The following is a 27,598-nucleotide window of genomic DNA, read 5'->3' on the forward strand; positions in this document are numbered from 1 at the left end:
ATATAGTAGTGAAGTTGGAAAATGTAATATAGTGGCCCCTGACATAGATTGTGCATTATATTCACCCATTCACACACATATTCATTACATTCACCCATTCACACACACATTCATTACATTCACCCATTCACACATACATTCATACACCGATGGCAGAGGAGACCATGCAAAGCACCAACCTGCTCGCCGGGAGCAACTAGGGGTTCAGAGTCTTGCTCAAGGACTCTTCGACACCAACTCTGGGGGAGCCTGGGATCGAACTGGGAACCCTTTGGGAACCCTCCGTGTTCTAAGACGGCAACTCTACCCCTGAGCCACTGCCCCCCAGCAGAAAGCAATACCGAACAACACAAAACCAAATAATAGGAAGGCAATCAGACACATGAAATATATGAAGTGCAATATATTGTACAGTACATAAGGTCGATCCTGTATTAGAATCAGTGTATTCATACAAATTAATGAATATTGTATAGTGTATAACATGAAGTAAACTCTCTCCACAGGGACCTGAAGGGAAACCAGGACCACCAGGACCGGCTCTGGTATGATTACTAATCATTTTAACCCTTATTAATCACTTTTATTCACCCTGTGCCAGCTTGTAGATCAGCTATTTTTTTAACAACCATGACAATTTCAGTCTGTGAATGTATTTACTTGATTCTATAAATGTCTCCCAAATCCTAACATGTTACTGAAAAAAATAAAAAATAAAAAAAAGTTTCTATAATTGGTGCTCAAACCTTTTCATGTCAAGGACCCCTAGAAATATGTATTTGGCCGCCGACCCCCGTCTCGAAATATTACAGTATGTATCAGTGACAAATATTCAAAGATTTGCAAAGAATTTGCATGATTTTTCAAAAATAGCAGATCTACAAGCTTGCACGCTGTGTGCTTGTATATCTGCTATTTTTTAATGGTTAATGTGGTTAAAACTTTCCAGATCTGTAATGGGTTAATAAACTGTCCAGTTCGATTAATAAATGCAGCCCGAAGTAAGCCATTTACCATGAGAGGGAGTGGGTTCTTGGCTGATTTACCACTGTTTCGCAGAGTGCCAAACAACCCCGAAACAGTGGTAAATCAGCCAACAACCTACGACCCTTGAATGGTAAATTGCTTTTCTACCACTTCTACCATATAAATGAAAGAAAACACAGTTGTAACTTGCAAGGTTATTTAGTTATACAACTGCAACACAACAGTGGGCGGGGTTACAGTTTACAGTTTACAGTTTAGGCATTTAGCAGACGCTTTTAATCCAAAGCGACTTACAATAAGCAGATAACATCACAATAATAAACAAGATAATATGTCAGAACATCAACAATATAACAAATGCAAATGGATATTTATCTAGAAAAAACACAGTATAATCAAAGTTCTAAAAACCTAAAGACAAAAAAACTAATGCTAACTAGCTTCATGTATGGTCACTGACTTTTCTGTAGTGCTATGGGTTTAGGTGGAGTCTGAAAAGGTGAGTCTTCAGTCCACGGCGAAAGCTAGCGAGTGAGTCCGTTGTTCTAAGTGCGACAGGGAGTTTATTCCACAACTTGGGGGCCAGGAGGGCAAACTGTCTCGGACGAGTGGATTTTTGCCCTGGAGTTTTTAGCGAGGGTTCTGTCAGCATCCCTGTGTTGGCTGATCTAAGTGAGCGGGTGGGGGTGTAGGGGTTGATCAGGTTTTGGAGGTATGGAGGAGCCATACCTTTGGCTGCTTTGAAGGTCAGCATCAGTGTTTTGTATTCAGTGCGGGCCGCAACCGGGAGCCAGTGGAGGCTGCGGAGAAGGGGAGAGACATGTGAGAACTTAGGCTGGTTGAAGACCAGTCGTGCCGCGGCATTTTGGATCAGTTGGAGAGGTTTAAGTGCACATGCCGGGAGACCAGTGAGGAGAGAGTTACAATAGTCAAGCTTTGATATGACAGATGTCTGAATGAGGAGCTGGGCTGCCTCCTGGGTGAGGAAGGGTCTGACCTTACGGATGTTATAGAGTGTGAACCTACAGGACCGGGTGACTGATGCAATGTGTGCCTTGAATGATAGCTGGGGTCAATGTTGTTGACTGATTTACCACTGTGTTAAGCCAATCAGAATCAAGTATCTGAACATGTGACCACAAAAAGTGGGATAAAGTAATTATTGAACCTCTCATAGCGTTCTGTTGGTCATGGCTGATCTAATTGCTCTCTGGATAGGAGTGTGTGTTACTGGTCTAAATGATGAGTCCTTCCTCTGCTTGTCAGGGAGCGTCTGGATCAGCCAGAGATGGAGGGAAACCAGGATCCAAGGTTTGATTAACAATCTTTGTTCACAACTTGAACCCTCTAGTCTTAGTGGTGTTCAAAGTGGGGTCCGGGGACCCCCAGGGGTCCTTGGAGGGGGAGGGGGAATCCAGGAGGTCCCCAGTAAGATGGTTTAACCCGTTAAGACCCGTTTTTTTTTTTTTTTTTCGTAAAGCCCTGCTTCATCATACTAGACTGTCGCACAAGACTAGTGAAAATAGCAGATACAAGCACACACCGCTCTACAAGCCGATCTACAAACACACAAGTCCTCGCAGGTGCGAGGCATTGTGTGCTTGTAGATCAACTATTTTCACTAGTTTAAATAATTTTTGAAATGAAGAATGCAACACGAACAGCTTTGGACTGTAGTTGGACATACACATTTTCCACCCGACAACAAGGACATGAATGATATGTATTTGGCCTCGGAACCCCATCTGAATTTGTATTTTTTATTTATTTTTCAATACGAAGAAAATGTTTGAAAATAGCAGATGTACAAGTGACGCACTGCGAGCTTGTAGATCTGCTATTTTTGAGAACCACTGTTCGAAATCTAAAACAATCCTACGATGAATGACCGATGCCCGGTCTGATATACACGCATGGTGATATCGCTGATACTAATTTTTGCCCAAATTTGGAGATGACTGACATCAATGATACTTCTGAGACTCCTACATTCAATCCCTCATAAGCCTCTTTTCCACTGGCCCAACACCACACCACACCACACCACACCACACCACACCACACCACACCACCCACTTGTGACAGGTTTTCCACTACAAGGACCTGGGTAGAGTGGTGTGAAAGTGGTACTAAATGTGGTACTTGTTTGGGACATGATCAACACAACCCTGAGTTATTTTTTGTGTTCAATCTGTGTTTTGAGATATTTTAGTATTTCAGCATGACTAGTGATGCATCTTGCATCATATGATGCAGCATGATGCATCATATGCACTGACCTTTCATTTAGACCACCAGGATATAATACATGATAATAGATTCTATTGTGTTATAACCGCTATTATAATCTATTATACTGTATTATAATTATCATAGTAATACATAAATACTTTATAGTGTATTATAATCACAGTTATAATCCATTATAATGTATTATAATTTAGGATAGTTGTAATACAAATTTATATTGTATTATAATATAAATTTGTACCGATAGGGGTAATTTTGTGTAATGAAAAATGTAGATATTTTTATGCGGTGTGGTGCGTTGTAGTGTGGTGTGGTGTGGTGCTAAAGCTGCAGTCGAAAAGGGGCTTATATACTGTGCACACCCCATAACCCAACCTCTGCATCATTTTGAGCACATATGTTCGAACGGGCAAGGACTAGTGTTCTAAATCTTACGGGTTTTATGTAAAATCTATCTGTATAAATCTAAAATTATACAAATGCTTCCTCAGTTTATTATAATGGATTATAACTGTGATTATAATACACTATAAAGTATTTATGTATTACTATGATAATTATAATACAGTATAATAGATTATAATAGCGGTTATAACACAATAGAATCTATTATCATGTATTACAACTATATCCTGGTGGTCTAAATGAAAGGTCAGTGCATATGATGCATCATGCTGCATCATATGATGCAAGATGCATCACTAGTCATGCTGAAATACTAAAATATCTCAAAACCCGTTTATCCATACTTTATATGCTTGCTATTCACAATCTGCCCAGCTTAATTTCAACGTTATGAATTTCACATGAGAATACTGGGCGGGTTCACAGATAATGTGTTTTAGGAAGGCAGACACGGGCCCAACAAAATCTACCCCGCGGGCCTCCTTCTATTATTACCACTGTATTACATAAATATAATTATTGATTGTTTGAAATGTTAAAGATGTTTTCTTCTGACTGCAGGGTGAGCAGGGCCTGAGGGGTGAGCCTGGTCTGGTGAGTTCACTGTTTTATTTGTGTAATAATCGGTGGTGGAGAAAGTACCCACATCTTTTACTTAAGTAAAAGTATCAATTCTGCAATGTAGCCATTCTCTTATGTAAACGTAAATGTCCGGAATTCAAATTTAGTAAAAGTACAAAAGTATCGGTGTCAAACTGTGCTGTAGTACTAAAACTTGAAAGTATTGATTATGCAGAATGTCCCATTTCACATTTTTTAAATGTATAAAATGTAAAGAAAGAAATGTAAAGAAATGTAAAGAAAAAAGAAATAGCAGATCTACAAGCTCACAATGTGTATTCATCGCAACACATTGTGAACTCATAGATTGTCTATTTTCAAATGTCCAAAATGTGTATAGGGCTGAATTGGTTAATGTATGTTTTGTAATAATTATAATCTAAAGTAACAAATAACTTTTAAGTTTTCAAATAATTGTAGTGGAGTAAAAGTACAATATTTGCCTCTGATACATGTATGTAGTGGAGAGTAGGACCAAAAGTAGGCCTACTGATAATTGGAAATACTCTAGTGAAGTGTAAAAGTACTGTACTTGAGTAAATTAAGTTACTTTACACACACCGCTGGTAATAATTACATATTTAGGTCTCTGACCTCTTGAGCCAAATGGTACGATTTACAATTACAATTTAGACATTTAGGCAGAGGCTCTTATCGCAGCACGACCATTCAAAATGCAGGATCCTAGTAAATGTCATCAACCCCTAGTCAACAACAGACAGGTCGGGTTTAAATGGTAAATGGTGCATTTATGCAGCGCCTTTCAGGCACGTTCACACACATAGACATCAAAGGGGGCCTGAGCCCCTGCCCTTTTAGTCGTCTGTAAAAAGTGTCCTCTCTCCAGACCATGAATGCAGTTTTCACTATAGTGAAAATAAATGCTAATGCCCTCTTTCCATGCCATACCTGAAGGCAGCATTCAAGAGAATTGCCTCGTCCGAACTCTCCTGAACTTGAATGCAGCATCTTATGTTGAAAGAATTGCCCTCTCTGTGTAGAAATAAATGTTGTACCAAAAATAGCCGACCTCCAAGCTCACAACGTGTCGCGACGCGCTGTGAGCTTGGATGTCTGCTATTTTCAATATTTTCCACCAAAAGGCCCTTTTAGACATTTCAGCCCCTGCCTCTCTAACATCCTCTGCATGTCCCTGGCGCCTTTATCCAAGGCACTTTACAGAGATAGTGGATTACATTCACCCATACACACACACACACACACACACACACACACACACACACACACACACACACACACATACACACACACACGCACACGCACACGCACACGCACGCACACACACACACACACACACACGCACACACCGATGGTGGAGGAAACCATGCAAGGCACCTGCTCATCGGGAGCAGTTAGGGAGTCTTGCTCCCCTTGAGCTGCCGCTGGTCACACAAATAGATTGCAAAGAAAATTGATTTGAAGGTAGGATTCCAGGTAAACATCAAACCTATAGGGCATCCTTCTGAACAACATGCAATCTTAATGACATTCTAAGCATGTGTGTGTGTGTGTGTGTGTGTGTGTGTGTGTGTGTGTGTGTGTGTGTGTGTGTGTGTGTGTGTGTGTGTGTGTGTGTGTGTGTGTGTGTGTGTGTGTGTGTGTGTGTGTGTGTGTGTGTGTGTGTGTGTGTGTGTGCGCGTGCGTGCGTGCGTGCGACAGAAGGGAGAAAAAGGAGACCAAGGTCGAGTGGGGATCGCCGGCATTCCTGGTTTACCAGGAACACCAGTGAGTACCAGTATTATTACTTGCGCCAGCAGAGCACTGCAAGTACTGTGTTCGGTGTTTGTCTCATCCTCTGTCGGTCCCACTTGTTGTTGGTGACGTCACCAAGAATGTTAGTCCCTCATTGGCTGTTGATGTTGACTTCACCAAGGCTGCATTGATATGCAACCTATTTGGTGTGCCCCTGAGAAGGGTCAAGTGTGACCCTTGAAACTGCTTGAAAGCCAGTATTGTATTTATCATTTTAAAAAATGATTTAAACCAGTGAAAACAGCCGGTGCGAGGCGTTGTGTACTTGTAGAGCTGCTGTTTTCACTACTGTTGTGCGACAGCCTTGTATGATGAAGCAGGGCTTTACTTTGCGAAGAAACGTACACATTTGAAACTTGGAGATACGAGGTTTCTTCCCGACAGTGACGATACTTACACCCGCGTATTATGTTGGTGTACCCATCATGGATTCTTGGGACATGAAAAGTCTGCCCATGCAGAAAAAAGGTTGAGAAACACTGCTATAGATAACAATGTGCAACTTGGCACCACGGCAGAGTGCCAACTTCCACAGCCACATACATAGAGACACCGAACAGCCTTGGTGGCTTCACCATCAACAGCCATTGCCAATGAGGGAAGTTGGCACCTTGACAGAGTGCAGTTTAGTTATTATTATTAGTATGTGCAACGGCACATGTATGCTGACTCCGGACGTCTGGACGTGTACACTTTTTTGCGGTCTATGGGTTTGCCGCTCTGACATCATGCACTGACATCACTGTGATGTCAGGGGAACCACTCTAACAGGGAGTGGTTCCCCCGCCTGAATGCCGAAAGAGCAAATATAATATGTTCACGTTATGAATTAAATATTCTCAAACTATCAATGGTCTCAATCTAAACAAAATTCTACCCTGAATTTGTATCATTCTATTATTGAAATCTGACATAACACGTCCTCTCAACGACGTCCGTAAATCTTCCACAAGCTGAAGTGTCGAAAGGCACAGTTTTACTTATTTAAAATGAAGCCTGTTGCAATATTGAAGTGAATTGCAAATGAATGCAGTTGTTCTGCTATTGAAACAACGTAAAACAACAACATTTGATTTGTTTTGTTTTCCAGGGAAGACCTGGCATCGATGGGAAGAGGGGCCTGACGGGGAAAGATGTGAGTCCTCTTTTCTTTTTTGTTTGTCTTTTTTATCCTTTGTTTATGTCGCGTGTCCAGTGATGAAAGAAGTACTCACATGTTTTACTCAAGTGAAAGTATCAATACCCTGTTTCAGAAATAATCTGTTACAAGTTCCTGTTTTGGTATTCACAATTTTGTAAAAGTACAAAAGTATTGGCATCGGAATATATACTGTTCTTAAAGTACAAGTAAAAGTATAGGCCCATTCATAATGCAGAACATTTCAATTTCAAACGTTTTCAATTCATAAAATGTGTGCTGTTTTCAAAATTGCCATAGTATATGAAGTAGGTCTGAAGTGGTTTTGTACAATGGAAATAAGCGATATCTACAAAATAACTAATAACTAAACTTTTCAAATAATACATAAAACATAAAAGTACAATATCTGTTTTTGAGATTTAATGGAGTAGGAGTAAGATTATTGAAATCTCAATACTTTCACTTTAAGTCTCATAAAATACCGGTATATTTTGTTTACATGTTGAATTCCACAGGGAGAAAGAGGAACAAGAGGAGATGATGGCAAAAAGGTGCTTTTAATTCATTTATTTTTTCATTAATTTATCCGTTCCTTGTTTGTTATCTACAAGCTCACAACATGTCACAGCTTATGCGTTGTGAGCTTGCCAAACAGCCAAACATCAAATGATTGTATTTTAGTTCTACTAGCAAGCTCTTCACAACTAGTCCCTCCCTGACATTTTAGTCTAGTTTGTATGTCAGTATATTTACTGTATATCATAGCTAGTTTTCATTTTTTTTTTTTTTTTTTTTTTTTTTTTATATATATAATTTTTATCCCACGATTTTGTAACCCATTTTTCACCCAGTGCCAATTGCCTATGTAATCCTGGGCTCTGCTCTCCCTCTGCCGCGCCTGGGGAGACACAGTTCATCACAGTTTTAATCGACGGAATCAACACTGCACTGAGAGCACTGTGCACAAATGGACCTGTATGTGGGTCCATTTGGTTTAATTTGTGCACTCTCAGGCACGTGCACACATAGACATCAAAGGGGGCTTGAGCCCCTGCCTGTTTATCTGTCTGTAAAAAGTTGTGCAGTTTTTACTATGGTGAAAGAAATGTCAAATGCCCTCTTTTCATGCCATACCTGAAGGCAGCATTCAAGAGAATTGCCTTGTCCAAACTCTCCTGAACTTGAATGCAGCATCTTCTTGTATTGAAAGAATTGCTCTCTCTGTGTAGAAATCCATGCTGTTACGCCACATCTCCAGTATGGGTTTGATAATGCTCAGTGTGGTATCAAGCACCGAAAATAGCTGACATCCACGCGTTGTGATCTTCTAAACAATACAAACCTAAATGTACAAAACATATAGGCTAATTAAAATTACCATTCAACTTATTTTGAGTTCATTAAACTTTTCTCTTCTTCCAGGGTGACAAGGGTGAAGCTGGCACTAACGTAAGTTCATATCAAAGATCACTGACGATATGACGATCACTGTACATTATATAATTAATATTATTGCATAGTAAAAGTTACATGACGTTTTTAAGGTCAAGTACATTCATGTACAGTAAAGTCATGTGACTAGCCAATTAATATGAATGTAACGTTTATGTGGTTTAAACTCTATAAAAATCACATTGATTAATTCGTTTTTCACTCATTAATATGAAATGGCAGCAGCTGGTGAATTGAATTATGTTCATAATTTGTTTACAACCAGGGAAATGACGGGTCTAAAGGTGAAACGGGATCTCCAGGCTTACCTGGTACACGGGTTCTGGTCACTCCAGAGGTAAGTTAAATATCTCGTGCAAAGCACATGCAATGAAGCTGTGCAATACAGAATAGTAATCATGTTGGCAGGATTCGTTATCCGTTTCAACCTTACTGCTGATAATCTCGCAGGTCTTGATGTGGAAATCTATTACTAATAATGTATGGACTCCAGTGCAATATTCTCAAAAGATCAGATAGTAATACCTTGATTCAGATGCAATATTAAGTGATGATAGAAAGTTGTATGCGGTGCTGTAACCTTCACACATCATGCATGTTGCTTCAGAAAGGCACACAGACAGACTGGCCTCTTCTTCCCTGACAGTCAGCTGGTAATTGGCTAAAAGAAAACAATAAAACGTTGGATCTCTTCTACTGAGCTTGTTAGCGCCAACCTCTCTCCCAAGCACGGTCATAAAACAAAGGCTGAACTACTCTACTCCCTAGCAGCTGTGACCTGAACTCCTTATAAGCAGATAGCATGTTAGGACCTCTGTTCTCAGCTCTCAGGTTTTAGCCATAGACTGTAAAAAATAAATGTACAGAGCCACGCCATTGTTTTCTACAGACCATAAACGAAGTGTATTTTTCAGCTAGTTCAAATCCGCCATCCTTCCATATCCTCTCCAGAAAGGAAGTCGTAAACAAATGCTATTGGCTGGAGGGCGGGTCTTCACTCTGTATAGCCAATAGGAAGCCAAGAAACATAGCCTTACTAAACGCATATCGTGAGAAAGACTTTAAACTATTGAAAACGTAAAGTGTTAATGATAAAGATAATAAAATCAAGTGTAAAGTTCGCCAAATCCTCATAGTAAAGTTTCTTGACATCTGAGTAGAAGGTGAAATAGTGACATCTGCTGGGCCAATTAATGGGAACAGCAGCTTTGAGGAGAACCCGGAAGTGGCTGCATTTCTAGTCGACGAAAATTGATGCTTGGTTTTAGCAAAAACAGACGATACTAAGCAACATATCACATTCACAATATAATTTATCTTCATCTTTTGCCAGGGAGCCACCGTGGATGAGATCAGACAAGCCTTCACCATGCCTATGGGCCCTCCTGGAGCACCGGTTAGTTGTATAACTGATTGATTGATTGATTGATTGATTGATTGATTGATTGATTGATTGATTGATTGATTGAATACAATTTAGTCAGACATGTAAACAGTACATGGTACAGTAAAGGATAAAAGGTAACACACTAAAAGTTCTGGGGTCTGGAGTTTCCATTGCGGTCCTATATATTCAATCCATCGTCCTAGTATATGATACATTTATACAATAATGCATGTCATCAACAAATGCAAAACACTAGTATCTACAAAGAAGAAAAAAATGGAAAAAGGCAGCGGTGAATGACACCTGCTTTCTATGGGAACTTCCTTCCTGATAGATGATTTTGTAGGCCAGTGTTACACATCCTTTAATATGGTGGTTCTCAACCTGGGGTTGCTCTCGTTTTGGGCTTCCCTGACACTGAGCTTAACATTAACAAAGTGTAAAAATTGCCAATATGTGTTGTTTTTTTTCTTTTCCTTATTACTGTGGGAGAGTGCAATCATTCATTGCTCCAAACAACAAAGGTGAACAAAAAAGAACAGTATTGCAGGCCTGCCAGGCCATTTTGAAAGTTTTTGGAGGGGCGTTAACCACACGTTTGGCTGCATGTTGCTCATTCCACGAATGCCAGATCCTTACAAACTGTAACGACAAATTAACGATGACAATGATATCAAACACAATACCATTTGGCATAATTAAAGGGGAGACATAATGGACCGAATGTTGGCAAATTTTGGGTCTGCGCTACCCACACATTTGGCTGTGGTGCTCATTCCACGAATGCCCGATGCTTACAAACTGTACCTTGTTGTAAAGGTGACAAATCAATGATAAAAATTGAATAAAACACAATACAAATTGGTATTATTAAAGGGGAGATATAATGGACCGAAGTCAAGTTTCCTTTCTTTTTGTGCTGAGTTTTTATTAGAGGCCGAAACTGCAAAAATATACGATCTGCATGAGCATTTTCACAATGGAACAGCTGGAGTCAAACTAATGTAATGCCGACTCCTACAATTCCAAGTGCTTGTTAGGGTGATGGGTCCCCAGTTGAAATATGATAATTGTGGGGGTGAAAATTAAGGTTGAGAACCATTGTAATAGATTGTGTCAGGGCATTCACACAGCAGCAGTAGAATGACAAGTTTGTTCTAAATGTGGGTGCTCTGGCGCTGTGGGCGTCACTCACATAGGAGAAGTACTCAGGCATCTCTTTGAATATCTTAAATACCAATGCCCTTGTTATTAATTAATGCTGCTCGTTAGCGCCTCGCATAGCGTAGTATGTCCTGTCAGCAGCAGCTGTGTGGTGTTATTGTATCATGTCTTTGAAGTTGATATGTTGGTGTCAACAGCGTGCTGCTGTTATGCTTATTAACCTATTTAGACAAGGAACGCATTATTACACATTATTACTTTAACTATTAGTTTAAGCTTTAACTATTGAAAAATAGCAGATATACAAGCTCAGCGCGGCACCGAGTGCCGCGCTGCGAGCTTGTATATCTGATATTTTTGAAAAAATCTTTAACACTAAAGGTCTTTGCACACAGACAGCGTTTTTCAACGATTTAACGATTTTTAAAAAAATAGCAGATATATACAAGCTCGCAAGCTTGTAGATCTGCAATTTTTTTATAGTTAAAGCATAAAACAATGGTTTAACTGGTTCCATGTCTTAAAGGGTTAATAGGCGTGTGTGGCGTAAGCCGGAGCCATGCGTTCTAAACATATGTTTCTACGGTATCTACCTGCAATATGAAATGCATATAAAGTATCTTTATGCATTAATAAAGTCACGCACATCTAACGGTACAGTACATGCATTATAAATGATGTGTCTTACATGCATTATAAATGCACTTGTCTACCGTTCAGGATTCTTAGGAATCTTGCTGCTTTCTAGTGAACCCGAGTTCACGCGTGTCCAGCAGTTGTAAGCACAAGTGGTGTGCCTTTAGCCTACTGATAGATGTACAGTATTGAAGCTGAAAGGATATACCGTATGAGCTGCAGACTCTGATTTGTGTGGTTTTAGACCAGGGTGCCGTGAGGCAGGTTCACTGTATTTGCTTTCATGAGGGTTCCATCCAGTTCAGGGCAAGAAAAGCGTAATTTGCAGTGGAAACTCTTCAGTAAAAACAAACGAGAACAGAACTGGTTAGACATGCATTGCATTCTGGAAGCATTAATGCATGTTTCTATATACTGTATCTATCTGTATCTACATGCATACTAAATGCACGTTTCTATCTTTATCTGTACATGCATTCTAAAACCGAGGTTCTCAAACATTAGTTGTGCTCAGGAGCAGGGTACCCCACCCTGAATTACACTGTTACTTGATAGCACATTACATTCATGTCAATCTTGCCCTTTAAAGATACAGTTTATGTCACCAGGAAAACTTGAAAGAACAGTAGTTAACTAGTTTCCATTATACTGTAGGACAGGGTTAGTTTAAACCACTTAAACCCCAGCATCCCTATCTATTCTGGGGGGAACATTCACCAAAAATAGCCGAACTACAGTACAAGCTTGAAGCTTGTAGATCTGCTGTATTTAGTGAAGAGACTTGGTGTAGGCTGAAATAGATCGCACCAAGTACAATGTAACTCACCTCTGTTTTACTAATTATAAGTGGTTAAACTGAAGTGACATGGAACTTGATCAATTCCAAATATTATCAGAGTATTCTGAGGCAGCCCATGGACTTGGGTCACGGCACCCTAGATTGCCACGGCGCTCACTTTGAGAAACCCTGGTCTAAATGCATGTTTCTACTGTATCTCTGTCTGTCTGTGTGTCTGCTTTAGGGTCCGGCGGGTATAAAGGTAAGCCAGGCTGATCTGATCTGATATAAATAGATCAGGGGTCAGCAACCTTTTTGAAATGAAGTGCCGTGTTTTTATTTTCTAGAGTGTCAGTGTGCCACGTCAACATACATTTTAATGACAAATATCTTTACATATTTTAATTGGCAGGACATATAACGATATAACGATCATTAGACCCAGAGCAATAATCCACCTCCCTGACTCACTCTCGAGTCAGAGTTCAGAGTTTTAATGAAGATGACATTTGATATAAATTTGCTAACTTCATTTAATTGACCACATTTAAAAAATAATGACAACTATTTTTGACATATTTTGATTGTCAGGACATTGTTATGATGATCATTAGACCCAGAGCGATAATCCATCTATCTCCCAGACTCCCTCCCCAGTCAGAGTTCAGAGTTTTAATGAATGTAAAATTATGTGCACAATGTAATTTGCTATAAATTAGCTAACTTCATTTAATTGGCCACGTTTAAAAAAAGATTCGTTTTTAAAATAAGAATCCTCTATCTCAGGGGTTCGCAAACTTTTTTGTCTCAGGGCACCCCATGAATATTTGTTTTAATCCGAGGCACCCCTACATTATAATTTTCACTCCCAGCACCTTATATTTATAGCATATCGTCGTTGTCGGGTGGAAACCTTGTATGTCCAAAACCGTTCGTTTTGTATTTATCATCTATAAAATGTACTAAACTAGTGAAAAGAGCAGATCTACAAGTGTGATCGGCTGTTTTCACTAGTTTTATGCGACAGAGGTTTCTGCCTGACAGTGACGATATTTTAGTGATTATGTTGCGAGGAAAACGTTGAGATAACAGCCATTTTTGTTAGAACTGACTGAAAATAACTTTGTACTTCACTACTTCATGATACTAAATATTGTTTTAAGTGTCCAAATAAATTCCAAATATTATCAAATGATCTCGCGGCACCCCTGGACTGCCGTCACGGCACCCCAGGTGCGCCCCGTCACCCACTTTGAAAACCCCTGCCGGTGATCACCCTCCCCTGTGCCAATGTTGGCACCGTGCCTAAGGTTGCCTACCCCTGTAATAGATCATAATAAGATAATTATGATCAGCAGCAGTTGGTCTAATTGTAGCTCTCATATTATGTCCTGACAGGGAGGGAAGGGAGAAACCGGTTTCAAAGGAGACAAGGTAATAATAACTGTTCATTTAAATGTCTTTCTATCAGCAAAAAAAATATTCCTTGTGGAGAATTATTATACATTGTCACGTTTAATCTTCCATGTTGTTACAGGGAGACGCCGGAGCCCCCGGCAGAACTATTGAGATGAAGGTAGGTCTTCAACAGGGGGTCCTCTGAGTCAGAGATACTGCAGGAGCTCAGGGGGGTCCCTGCCTCATCTCTCTCTCTCTCTCAGCTAAGGCATTGGTTCTCAACCTGTGGGTCCCCAAAATTATTTTTATATAATGATTAACTTAATGTGCAAAATTGTGTTCTCACTCAACAGTAAACAAACCAATATAACGTATCTGCACATTTCCAAAGTGTCAATTTAAGGAATTTAATACCTCTAAAATGACAGATTAAACATTGGCCAAACTGTCAAATATTAGAGGCAGAAGTTGTGAAAATAGCAGATCTACATGCTCACAAGGCCTCGCAACGCAAGGCGTTGTGAGCATGTAGATCTGCTATTTTCACAATAGAACCGTGTTATACAAAATGTAATGCCTCAACTCCTGGTGCTCGTCAGGGTGGGAGGGTGTCCCCGGTTAAAATATTATTATTTTGGGGGTCGCGGCCTGAAAATGTTGAGAACCACAGAGCTAAGGGGGTCACACGGTGCCAGGACTGCAACTATCCTTTTCCCCCTTGAGAGATTTCATTAATTACTTTTTCAATGAATACAATTATCTTTTTACCTTGCTTACTGTAAGTTGCTCTGGAAGAAGAGCATCTGCTAAAGGCCTAAATTGTATTTTTAATCAAAGCAAATAGTAACATTTTATTTGTATAATTGCATTTACTACCAAAACGAGAGACAGCCGCTGATACGAACGACCTACGGCCTGGTCGCGACCTAGGCCACGACCTGGAGGTCGTAGGTCCCGGTTCTGGAGGTCGTAGTTCGCGGTACATACTTGTTAGGTCGCGGCCGGTCTAGTTTCGCGACCCCCGGCCGTGGTTGCGCCACCTCGGTCGTCCCCGGGCCGTTGTTGCGCGATCGGGCCGTTGTTCAGCGACCTGGGAAGTCCGCGGTCGTATTTAAAAGGTCTTTTTGCAGAATATTCTAGAGCAGCAGCGCTATTCAACCTTTTGAAGCTTGTGATTGGCTGAACCGGAGGTAGGAAGCGCTCCATTGTAGTCACTTGGACCGCGCGAGGTGCACCAAAACCTATCCTTAACCCTAACCCCAACTCTAACTCTAACCCTAACCTTAACCCTAACCCTAACTCTAACCCTAACCCTAACCCTAACCCTAACCCTAACCCTAACCCTAACCCTAACCCTAACCTGCCGACACTGAGTAGCTAACCTGCCGACGCTGTTGAAAACGAGCGCTCCTTCCCTTAGCAAGCGTAGAGTTTCTAAACTCGCGTCCCTTCCCTTAGCAAGCGTAGAGTTTCGATCGCGGCGCTCCTTCCCTTAGCAAGGGTAGAGTTTCTAAACTCGCGTCCCTTCCCTTAGCAAGCGTAGAGTTTCGATCGCGGACTTCCCAGGTCGCTGAATTACGACCGAGATCGCGCAAAACCTCCAGAACCGGGACCTACGACCTCCAAGTCGTGGCCTAAGTCGCGACCAGGCCGTAGGTCGTTTGTATCAGCGGCTCTTGCTGACCAAAACCTCCACAGGCTGTCCGTGAGTGAGTCAGTCCGTCAGTCACACGTCACACGTCACACTCTTGCCCTGCTCATATCTCCGCAACCGTTGCCCCGATCCATGCCAAATTTTGCACACACACTCCTTACCTGCCAAACTACAACCTCCAAGGACCCCCGGAGCTCCAGGGACCCCCAGGTCCCTGGGGGACCCCCAGATGTAAAAAATGACCAAATGTGCTAAACTGACCAAATGACCACCCCAACGGGGCTGCTCACGGGGAATTCCCGGGGACCACCGACTCCTGGTGCTCCAGAACGGATGCAAAAGTGGTGCCGCCCCCAGTGGAGGACCCCCTACACTGCAGCTCACATAAAATGCCGTAACTCCGGCTAGGAGCGACCGGGACAGCCGGGGCCGGTACCTATTCGTCCGCCTTGGCGGCGCGGAGACCCCACCCCTCATTTCTCACATGGCCCTCTTCTAGCGCCACCATGAGGCCGATTCTTGCAAAACACATTTTTGGACACTGCTCCTAAAATGTTTGCCCTAAAATCACGCAAATCGGTACACAGTATGTCTACACTCATCCCATCAACATGAATCTCTCCCATATAGCGCCACCTCCAGGCCGATTTTTAAAAACACATTTTTGGACACTGCTCCTACAGATTTTGCCCTAAAATCACGAAAATCACTACACAGTATGTCTACACTCATGTCATCAACATGGATCAGGAAGATTTTGGAAAAACAAATTTTTGCCCTATTTGTGGAGTTAAGTGACCTACGGTCGCTTATCTCCCGATTAGGGAGTCTTACTGGTGCATACATCGATTAGTCTGGTTAACCACTTAAGTCCTAATACTTAATCATGCAATGGTTTCACGCAGAAATAGACAATCCACAAGCTAATTATCAGCTTGTAGTCCTGTCATGTTCTTCTATTCTTTCAAATCTATTATTTTTATAATGGATTGGTTCAATTTACTGTTGCACCATAGATTTACAATGATGTATTTGTTTAGTATCATTATTATTAAAGTATTGATGGATTTGTTTTCGTCTCTTCCAGGACATTGAGGTGATGTTTGAAGGCTATGGCATTCGCGTGAGTTTCACAGTAGAAAATATTACAGCTGTCGTCATTTACAAAAAATAAATAATAAAATAAAAATATCCCTGACTGTAGTTCAGTAAATCACTGTGTGACCGACTAAAGAAAAAACTCCATTTCCCAGCTGTCCCTGCTGAAGGCGTTGATTGACAGGCTGCTCCAGGACGGGATGGAGGAGTTGCTCCAGGTCCTGAACGACTCCAGGAGAGCCAATAGGGAGGGAGAAGACTCCAGGAGAACGAATCAGGAGGGAGATGTCCACCGATCCAATGTCATCACTGAGCTCACGGTAGTGTAGACTTTGGAAGCTAATTTTCTATTTAGTTTTAGTCAAATTTTAGTAATCTGAAATGTTTTAGTTGACTAAATATACAATTTTCGTTGACTAAATCTACATTTGATTTTGTCGACTTTAAAATGTATTTTGGCAGGCATTGATGGTGTTGTAATGGTAGATTTTACACTTGGTTGTGAAAATAGCCGATCTCACAACGCGTCGCGCTGCGACACGTTGTGAGCTTGTAAATTGGCTATTTTCAGCACGCAACACCCGAGCGCAATCAAACAAAAATGATTTGTCTTTTAGTTCTACTGGATCTCTTCTCCACTAGTCCCTCCCTGACACTTTAGTCCAGTTTTCATTTGTTGATAACATTGACAACATATTTAAAGTTGTACCATGTAACTTTTTTTATAAAACAAATCTTAAAATTGTCCTAACTGTTAAATCGCTAAAGTTTTAGAACACCCACTCCGTTATTTTCAGCTTCTGAAGCCTTCTCTTTATATGTTTTCTTCTTAGCAGTGACAGGGGCGGGATTTCGCGCCAAAATGACGTAATCTGCATCATCTGTATACGTTGTGTATACGTTGCCCAATCACATCGCCGATCATGCACACATGGTACACTACCGGCCAATCACAGCTTATCTGCTCTGGTCTCCAGGAAGCGCCTCCGCTTGGCTACAGTGTTTACCATGGTGAAGGATTTTAACCTCTTAATCCACAAATCCTGGCCAGAAAATTACGTTCTACCATGCGTTCTACCCCTCCACGGATTACTATCGGTCGCGGTGGTTTGCGGCGCCGCTCCGGTGGTCCGCGGCGGTGGTCCGCGACGACTCCGGCCGAAAAACGGCCGAAAAAAGCAATACCGCTACTGACCACTAGTTGAGCAACTTACACAGTATAGCTTTAAAGGGCCATTCCCACTGAGCACTATAATATAGTATATATATTGAATGAATTCAGGTTATACACACACAGCACCCACGCGACTATAATGGGTTCAAATGTTTTATTCATTCATTCATTATTACCGTGCTGTGAGCTTTTATTACTCGCCACCCCGATTCCCCGGCCGGGCGCAGTTCCTCCGAGGTGGTGCGTCACCACCGGCTCTGGGTCGGCTTGGAAGGACTCCGCACGAAGGTGGTCGGTCGCTTCATCCCTACTGACCTTCACAGCGTGTCGTCCCGACTTCGCCGTTTCCCCCGGGGCCTCATGTATCTGCTATTTTTTACCATGAAAAATGGTGCAAGTCTTTAAATATATTGACCCAATTCTATACATGTCTTCTAACTCCTTCTTCTAAATCAGCCGCGGATCCCCATCTCAAAATATGTTGTGCCAGGGACCACCCAGAAGCAATTATTTGAGTTACAAATGTTTGCTTTTAAAAAGATATATTCGCGATTTTGCTAAAATAGCAGATCTACAAGCTCGCAGCGAGGCACTGCTATTTTATTTTTTTATTTTTAAAGCCTAAAATAATGGTTAAAGTTCCAGGTCTTAATGGGTTAATGCGTGCTCTGGATCTTTGGGGCATTTTCTTTTATTCAATTGGTCACAGTGTACTTTCAACCTTTCTGCTTTTCATGGCACACTGTTGTATTTTCTCTCTCTTTTTTGTATGTTAATTTGACCTTAAAAGTAGGGTTAGAAAAAATGGCACTCATTGAATTTTAAACACACGTGATCTTGTTTTTTTGTGAAACAGAGTTCGGTGATGTTCGAGCTCCCCAAACAGTCCGAGGTAGAAACGGAGTTGGACCGACAACTCCAAGAGCCTCTCTCAGCTGTAAGTAGTTTTATTCTTTTGAATAAAACTCCATTTACTTCCATAAGGTTTTAGTCGACTAAATCTACAGTTGATACAGTTGATCCGAAACCAAACTTTTCGTCGGAGAGTTCCGACTTTCCGACGTGCAGCTTTCCGAACTCTAATTCGGGGCAATGGTTTTCAGAAGTTACGACTTACGAGTGATGTCATTTTGTAGTTAAACGGGAACCTTTCTGACGAAAAGTTAGGTTTCGGAGTAGTATGGACACTACAGGCCTTCAGATGTACTTTGACTGGCCTTGATGGCGTTCGCTGCCCCAACCGTTTTTTTTTTCCCTCTGGAAGGACTCACTGAATGAGGCCTCAGAAGACGATCTGACGGCGTGGCGGGGCGTGTCATCGCCGGAGGAGGCGGAGCTTGGCAGGGCGGGGCTCGGCTCCAAGGGAACGTTGATGACGGCTGGGAGAGAGATCTCGTCCCACAGAATGAATCTCACCGCGATCAACGCTGCCTTCAACCACACCGCGCCGCCAGAGGTAAGGAAACCATACAGCAAGGGGTAACCACTACTGCTCACTATTAACCCATTTTGTGCCCCAGAAATTAACGGATTAAAATGTCCAGAGTGCCTCTCGCTGGCTCCATAAACGGCCAGTATCTTATTTTGAAGGCCAGAAGTCCATAGCGTTAACACTTCCGGTCTGACGTCATCGCGTCCTTCACCGGAATCGATCATTGTTTACGTGGTGTAATGGCGGATCGGATCGGTGCTTTTCAACATGTGTTTTATAAGCGAGCATCTATTGCCATCTGCGCTTTGAAAGTGTTGTTTTGAGATAATGGACATTAAAGATGAGATTCCCCGTCTGCCTCAATGTTATGGGATTACTATTTTGTGCTCGTGGATCCGTGATGATGATAAATCAGCGAGGGAGATCGGCTCGGGGCCTTCCGCCATTGTACCCGGTAGGATAACTGCCGTTACAGTAATATATTACTTTTCACGAGATATCTCGGGAATGGCACTGCGAACATCAAAGGGAATTTCGCGAGATATCTCGGGAATGGCACTAAATCGGTTAAGACATCAGAGACACATAGGCCTACTTCCCACAGATTACACACACCCAAAGTGAGTTTGGAAACATGACCAACGACAAAAAACTCTCATACCTACTGGTTGAAATACAACCATGTGCGAACACAGCAGCAAGATTTGTTAACTGTTGCTATAAAAGAAGGCTAGAGAATGGGATACAACCACCCTAAGGACTACAAACCATTGAGAGGCATCTAGACCTACTGCACATACAAACAGCTGCTACCTTTTAAAACACATTTTAAATATGAGGCTTTTTTTCTGTAGCTATACTACTTAAAATCGTTTTGAGAATAAAATGCAGCTTTTTGTCCCAAAGCGACTGCAAATAATTGCTGCTATTTGTTCAAAAAGAAAAAAAAGCTTGATACTCTGTATAGGCTATTACATTATGCATAACGCCAAAATGTGACGTAGCTCTGCCCCCTCCAACTGTACCGTGTGTCCCCATTTTTCAACTGTTTTTATTTTATTTTGATACTTGCTTTAGCAATGTAAATGTTTGTTTTCTCACGCCAATAAAGCTCCTTTGAATGGAATTGAATTGTGCGCGTGCGTGTGCGTGTGCGTGTGCGTGTGCGTGTGCGTGTGCGTGTCAAGCTCCTGTCACAGGGAGGAGACTCGGTGAAGAAGATCTCGGCAGAGAAGAGGAAGAACAAGGATCGTGGTGGAAAGGTACAATTAAAGAGCTTCTCCGTGACGGTGCTGTGACAGCAGCACAGTGTGGGGATCCCCGTGCCAAAATAAATAATTATTCCCGCTTTATTTGATCACCAAAAGAAATACCACAGAAAAAAAATGTTGTCTTATGATTTTTTCATAACCTTTCGAGACTTTGAATGCTGTGATATCGTATCTGTCTCTGTCGGGTGAAAAACCTATTATGTCCAAAAACTGTTGCTTTTCAGGAATTATTCAAAGGCATCAAAAGTAGCAGATCTACAAGCTCAAACATTTGTGTTAACTCGAACATTGGTAACAGGCATAACGTTAATAAAATAATAAAACATATACGTTCTCTAATTGTTTAGACTCCTTGTAAATGAAGTAATTCAGGTGTTTAACAATAATTTAGCTCTTGAGAGCGTAACATTTGACCTTCACAAGAATTAAAGATCTATAAGGGTCCTTTTGGTTACCAACTCAACCTCTTTTAGCTGGGGACCACCTGGAACCACCTCAAAGGACCACTGGTTGAGAACCACTGAAGTAGGGGTGATAATTTACATAAAAAAAGAGAAAAAAACTAAAGTAAAAAAAAAAAAAAGAAAAAAAAAAATATATATATACAATATATGGAGATAAGAGGTTTCTGCCTGACAGTGTATTTTCAAAGTTGTTACTTTTCAGGAAATGGAAAGAAAGTTTTGATATGTCACTAAAGGTGAAGAATTTAATATATAGCCTACGCTTTTCCCGGGAGGGAAAATAGGCGATCTTGTAGGTCGGCTATTTTCATTACTCTTGTGTGGCACTGTCATACGACTAGTATACACTAGACTAGAGCATTCATTAATGGAAAAAACAAACAAACAGAAAATGATTAAATCTAGAGATACAAGGTTTCTGTCTGACAGTGACCATGTTCTTTAATATACAGTGTACAGTATGTAATATAATTAAATACTATTAAATACGTCACAAAATTCTCTGATAAACCTTAACATGACTGACTTCTCTTATATTCTTTAACTACTATTTTACTCTCTCTCTTATCTTCCTTAACCACTTAAACCCCAGCAAACGTTTGCAGATCCACAGGCTCACAACACGTTGTTGCGAGCCTAGTGGATCGTCTAGTTACGATATTTAACTCTACGTTAAGATATTTAATGTTGAGTGAAATCACAAGATTCACTAGTAAAGGGACGCTCAACAAATTATAAGTGGTATACGTGGTATAAGTGGTTAAGTGTTAATATCCCTTTTTCTTTACCAACCTACTTGTGAGTCATGTTTAAACCTTTTCCCTTCGTTCTGACTGACTGTGAACTTCATGTTTAAACCTTTTCCCTTCATTTTAACTGACTGTGAACTTCTTAACCAGGGGAAAGGAAACAAAGGAAGACATAAGAGGCAGAGACAACGCCTGGTAAATGTCCACCGAAACGCAAAACTGTTTTCCGTCTAAAACTGTTTTAGCTGTTGACTCCGTCTAAAACTGTTTTAGCTGTTGACTCCGTCTAAAACTGTTTTAGCTGGAGACTCCGTCTAAAACTGGAGACTCCGTCTAAAACTAACTGTTTTAGCTGGAGACTCCGTCTAAATCTGTTTTAGCTGGAGAGACTCCGTCTAAAACTATTTTAGCTGGAGAGACTCCGTATAAAACTGTTTTAGCTGGAGACTACGTCTAAAACTGGAGACTCCGTCTAAAACTAACTGTTTTAGCTGGAGACTCCGTCTAAATCTGTTTTAGCTGGAGAGACTCTGTATAAAACTGTTTTAGCTGGAGACTACGTCTAAAACTGGAGACTCAGTCTAAAACTAACTGTTTTAGCTGGAGACTCCGTATAAATCTGTTTTAGCTGGAGACTCCGTCTAAAACTAACTGTTTTAGCTGGAGACTCCGTCTGAATTTGTTTTAGCTGGAGAGACTCCGTCTAAAACTGTTTTAGCTGGAGACTCCGTCTGAAACTGTTTTAGCTGGAGAGACTCCGTCTAAAACTGTTTTAGCTGGAGACTCCGTCTAAAACTGTTTTAGCTGGAGACTCCGTCTAAAACTGTTTTAGCTGGAGACTCCGTCTCAAACTGTTTTAGCTGGAGACTCCGTCTCAAACTGTTTTAGCTGGAGAGACTAAACCGCTAAAACCGAGAGCTAACTAACAAAACCAACCGTTCCGCTGTGCTCTAACACTGACATGTGTGTGTGGCAATATCTGCTCCGCTGCAAATATAGAACTAAAACTGAAACATGAATAAGGATTTTGTCAAAGTTGGAAAATATAATTTGAAGGCAATTTAAATGCATGTGTTTGTCCTATAGCGTCAGTGTGTGCTTGCCTCAAACAGCTGTGGTGGCTGTCATTTCATTCGTGTTTGTTTTGCTTTGCTTTTGCATCTTGGGCCTGCTAGCACCGACTGTTGATCTGTGATCCATTAATAATGATACTCCTTCCCTTGCTTCTCCTCTCGTCTGAAAGGTGGGCGAGTTGACAGACGAGGAAGACGATGAGACGATTCGTAACGACGAAGAGTACAGTTATGAATATGAGGTGGGTTGGTTGTGGAAGGTACCAAAGAATACAGAGCTTCTCCTTGTCAGTGTCAAAGGGATATTTCACTTAAAAAAAGAAAATGCATTTTACCGTCTACATTTTTTTTTAAAGTTGCTTGATTCAGTATTTAGATATTTGACGTTTTTATCAGACAAGCCCCCTTCCTATCCACCTGTTCCCGTGGGAATTTACCGTGGAATTAGCCTGTAGCTATGCCCCTCCCAAATAGCTTTTGTCCAATGCTAGCTTAGAATATGCCCCTCCCAAAAAGCTTTTGTCCAATGCTAGCTTAGAATATGCCCCTCCCAAAAAGCTTTTGTCCAATTCTAGCTTAGAATAACTTCCTGCTTAGGAAGTTATTCTAAGCTAGCATTGGACAAAAGCTTTTTTGGGAGGGGCATACCTACAGGCTAATTATGTGTTAGACACATCCGGAGAACAGCTGACATACAAGCTCACCGTTGTGAGCTTGGAGATCACACTCGGCTCGGCTGCGGCTCCGGCACTGCCGCCACCCTTCCGCACGATGGGACGCTGTAAACTTGTGGATACAAACCCATTGTAATTCAAGTTCCATTTTAACCATGATAGATTAATCGAAAACACCCGTCCTTGTTTGCGACCGTCAGACCGCAGTTACTATGAAAATCTCCAACTTCCTTCCGTCCGTGAGTGAGTGAGTCTGTAAGTCACGCTAATACACAACATATGGTTCTGTGCCGTGTCGCTGATTGGCTGTGCCTTTCACAGACAGCTCAGCCCGAACGAATTATTAAAAATAGTTGAAAAAAGTAATAACACTGCCCCCTCACGAATTAGGTTAAATTAGTCCACTGCAAGTGCAAGTGGACTATTTCGTAGTGCAGATGGTTCTCCAACTTTTTAGTGCCCGCGTCAGTGCCAACGTGTCACGTTGTGAGGCGGTGTGAGCTTGTAGATCGGCTATTTTTTCCGCCAGAATAGGGATGCAGTCGTTAGTTCTGATGGAAACGGATATTTTTCTGTGACATTCCGTATCTTAGGGGGAACATTTGTATATTTACGTAGCGTAATATGATATAAGATTCTAAAAAAGAACAGTGTAATTCACGGGTGCCGTGGATGAAAAATGTATTTACAGGGGTCACCTGAGTCAAAAAAGTTTGAGAATCCCTGCAAATAACCCTCAATGCCTTTCCTGCTTGCCGCTCGTGCTCAAGGGCTGTATTGGTGGCTACAGTATAGTAGAAATAAGTATTGATGAATGCACTCCACAGCCGAGGTGGAGTGTATTGGCTATCAGGTTGTGAGTGTCTTGAGGGCTCTTTGCTTTTATCTATCATGAGATGTTTCTTTGTTGTTTGGCAGCTTGGTAACAAACCCTCCTCATAGCACATGTATTTGCACTACACCCAGCTGAAGTTGATTTGCACAGAAACTGTATACAGAAAAGTATGTCGATATACCGACAAATTACTTACAGTAGGATCTTTTTCTTGGTGTGTTCAATTTTTCCCCCCTTTTTTTTTTTTTTACAGTCCTAGGAGGACGGTGAAATAACTACTTTTTGTTGTTTTTACTTTGTTTCATTTGCAACAGGAAAAACTTTCCACAGAAGACACTTTGGCCTCTCGGGATGGGAGAGGAGAGGAACTGGTACGATGATGATGATGCTCTGGTTATTTTTTGGGGGTCCCTAGTTCAAATATGATTATTTTGGGGGGTGCCCAGTTCAATATGATTACTATCAGTGGTCCCCAGTTCAAAGTTGATTATTTTGGGGGGTCACTGCCTGAAAGGTTTGGGAACCCTTACAGCACCCTTCAGTTTCTGTGTCTCATAAACTCTTATCTATGTATTGTAAAATAACTGTTGAACCCTGGTTGTTTTGACCCCACTAGCATGGATCGGCGCACGATGCTAAACGCTTCAAAACGCCGGCGGACCGTTCCTCTAACAGTAGCTCACACACAGCCGCGGAAACGCAGGTGAGAGACACTGAGGCTAATTGATAATATATAATAATATTATAATAATTATGGAAAACATGACTTCACTTACACTGGTATTGGATAGGTACATTGTAGGCCTATCAACCGAGTTAGTTATGGGAATCAGAATCAGTAAACGTATTATCGGTGGACAGCATTTCTAATATGTATGGAAGCCTGCCAGTTATGAGCTTGTAGACCTGCTATTTTTTGGATGAAGTTCTCAGAATCTGGTTAAGAATCTCGCTAAAAAGGATTTTTTTTTCTATCACTCAAAGATTTGGAGGACCCGCTGTAGTAACTCTGAGGACCCCCTAGGGGACCCGGACCCCCTGTTGAAGACCCTTGTTTTAGAGGTAGACGAGATAGACATTCTGATGGCAAAGCAGCACGTCTTGACTTCAACAATGCAGTGTGCATACAGGGGCGTCACAAGGGGGGGGGGGGGGGAGTGGGACTGAGTTACTAGGGCCCAAGGTGGAGGGGCCTTAATTATTTTATACTTTAGCTCTTGAAAAATAGCAGATATACAAGCTCACAGCACAGCACCGAATGCCACGCTGCGAGCTTGTAGATCTGCTATTTTTGAAAAGTCGTGAAAATGTGTGCAAATCTTTGAATATAGGCCTATGTATTTTTTAAGCGAACATTTGTAACTCAAATTTTGCTTCTGGGGGGGGGGGGGGGGGGGGGGTCCCTGGAACTAAATGTTTTGAGGTGGGTGTCCGTGGCCAAATACATATGATTTTATGGGTCCTTCACATGAAAAGGTTTGAGCATCACTGACATAGAAACATGCATAATAATGTGTTCCCAGTCTAAATATATGCACACCTCTGTGTGCATATATTCTGTGCTGCATATTGTATTAAAATAAGTCTTATGTGCTGTTTTATCCTGATTAGGAGGAGCATTCAACGGCGACGCCTCCCTTCACGACACAAGACAAAGACAAGGTATGGATCGGACTGGGTCCACTGGCTAATGGCCCTATCATAGTACAGTCTGGGGTGATGAGCCATCACCGCGGTGTAGTTTTCTAGCTATCACCAAAAAATGTCTAGCCTAGGTGATAGCTAGAAAACTACACCGCAGTGAGGCGATAGCTCTTCACCCTGGACTATGATAGACTTTAAGCCCCGCCCTCCGTTGAGCAACGGAGGCGCACGCCGGAAAATGTGCTATCTTCTGCGTGTGCTTAATCGTTCTTGAGCTTCATTTATACGCATTCCATCGTGCGACCAAGTGCCGCTTACCGACTGCCACTAATCAACGCATCGCAACGCGATACGTTTGTTAGCTTGAAGATCAGATTTTGGCGTCGGCAAAGCGGCCACCGTCGTGCGGTGGCGTCGTATAAACGAGGCTTCGCGGCTCCTTGCATGACGTGTGGGAATGCAACGCTCTTTCCGCCGTACACTAATCAATGAATGGGATTGACAGGTGCTCAAGGTCAAGGGGGAAGTCGTGTCACAGAGGTCATTGACTGAGGTTGACGAACTCAGGACCAATTTTGGCATTTTTGAAAATGTCATTGTAGGCCTAGAATTATTGAATGCTTTAACCAGTGAAAAATAGCAGATATACAAGCTCACAGCGAGTGCCGCGCTGTGAGCTTGTAGATCTGCTATTTTTGAAAAAGTATATGTGCAAATCTTTGAATATATGTATTTTTAAAGCGAACTAAATATTTTGAGACGGGGGTCCGTGGCCAAATACATATAATTTTGGGGGTCCTTCACATGAAAAGGTTTGAGAACCACTGACATAGCAGTCTCTCAAGAACAGACTAACTGAGCTCCAAGTGAAAAGGACCTTTTCTTTGACGATGGCTGGCCAGATTGCTGACATAGAAACATAGGTTTTTCAAAAAAGTCTTCATAAGGATTCAAAAGACACTTATAGAATCGGTCAAAATTCTAATTTTCAAGATTTTTCAAAAATAGCAGATCTACAAGCTCGCAGCGGGGCACTCGGTGCCGCGCTGTGAGCTTGTATATCTGCTATTTTTCACTGGTTAAAGCATTCAATAATTCTAGGCCTAAATGGGTTAAATTCATTAGTCTGATTACCTGTTGCACCATCACCAGTGGTTGTAAAAGTACTATTTTTTTACTCAAGTAAAAGTATCAAACACTCTTTTTACTTGTTTTTACTTGTTGCAAGTAAAACCCGGAACACAAAATTACTTGAGTAAAACCTTGCCAGGGGTGTGCGGATTACATTTTTTAAGGGATGTCTCCTTTTTTCATAAGTATATTATCATAATTATCATTGACCATGAACACTTGTCATTTCAAACATTTGTTTCTCTTACTAACAACCTGAAACAATACAAAATCACCAGTGCAAAAAAGGTGTATCTTTTTATATAATACGAATGCAATGTGAATTAAAAACATAATTCATAACACAGTTATATACTAAGCATTAAAATGCACACCTACACCAACCGAACATGATAGCCGCAACATAA

General features: G+C 41.4%; 1 protein-coding gene across 1 annotated transcript in view; it reads left to right on the forward strand.

Annotated features, from left to right (window-relative positions):
* The window catches only part of col7a1l (collagen type VII alpha 1-like), a gene marked incomplete at both ends in the record, with an annotated part of 222,091 nt that overhangs the window by 122,357 nt on the left and 72,136 nt on the right, over positions 1 to 27,598 (forward strand). The window contains 17 exons of the mRNA XM_080753927.1: positions 507 to 545; positions 5,947 to 6,009; positions 7,127 to 7,171; positions 7,693 to 7,728; positions 8,600 to 8,626; positions 8,895 to 8,966; positions 9,963 to 10,025; positions 13,993 to 14,028; positions 14,132 to 14,170; positions 16,734 to 16,769; positions 16,900 to 17,064; positions 18,775 to 18,855; positions 19,183 to 19,374; positions 20,538 to 20,612; positions 23,078 to 23,167; positions 25,033 to 25,119; positions 26,028 to 26,078. Coding sequence (XP_080610053.1) covers positions 507 to 545; positions 5,947 to 6,009; positions 7,127 to 7,171; positions 7,693 to 7,728; positions 8,600 to 8,626; positions 8,895 to 8,966; positions 9,963 to 10,025; positions 13,993 to 14,028; positions 14,132 to 14,170; positions 16,734 to 16,769; positions 16,900 to 17,064; positions 18,775 to 18,855; positions 19,183 to 19,374; positions 20,538 to 20,612; positions 23,078 to 23,167; positions 25,033 to 25,119; positions 26,028 to 26,078 — 1,197 coding nt within the window. The remainder of the gene's footprint in view (positions 1 to 506; positions 546 to 5,946; positions 6,010 to 7,126; positions 7,172 to 7,692; positions 7,729 to 8,599; positions 8,627 to 8,894; positions 8,967 to 9,962; positions 10,026 to 13,992; positions 14,029 to 14,131; positions 14,171 to 16,733; positions 16,770 to 16,899; positions 17,065 to 18,774; positions 18,856 to 19,182; positions 19,375 to 20,537; positions 20,613 to 23,077; positions 23,168 to 25,032; positions 25,120 to 26,027; positions 26,079 to 27,598) is intronic.

Source organism: Nannobrachium achirus (genome assembly GCF_963921795.1).
Source record: "Nannobrachium achirus genome assembly, chromosome: 23".
NCBI lineage: Eukaryota > Metazoa > Chordata > Actinopteri > Myctophiformes > Myctophidae > Nannobrachium > Nannobrachium achirus.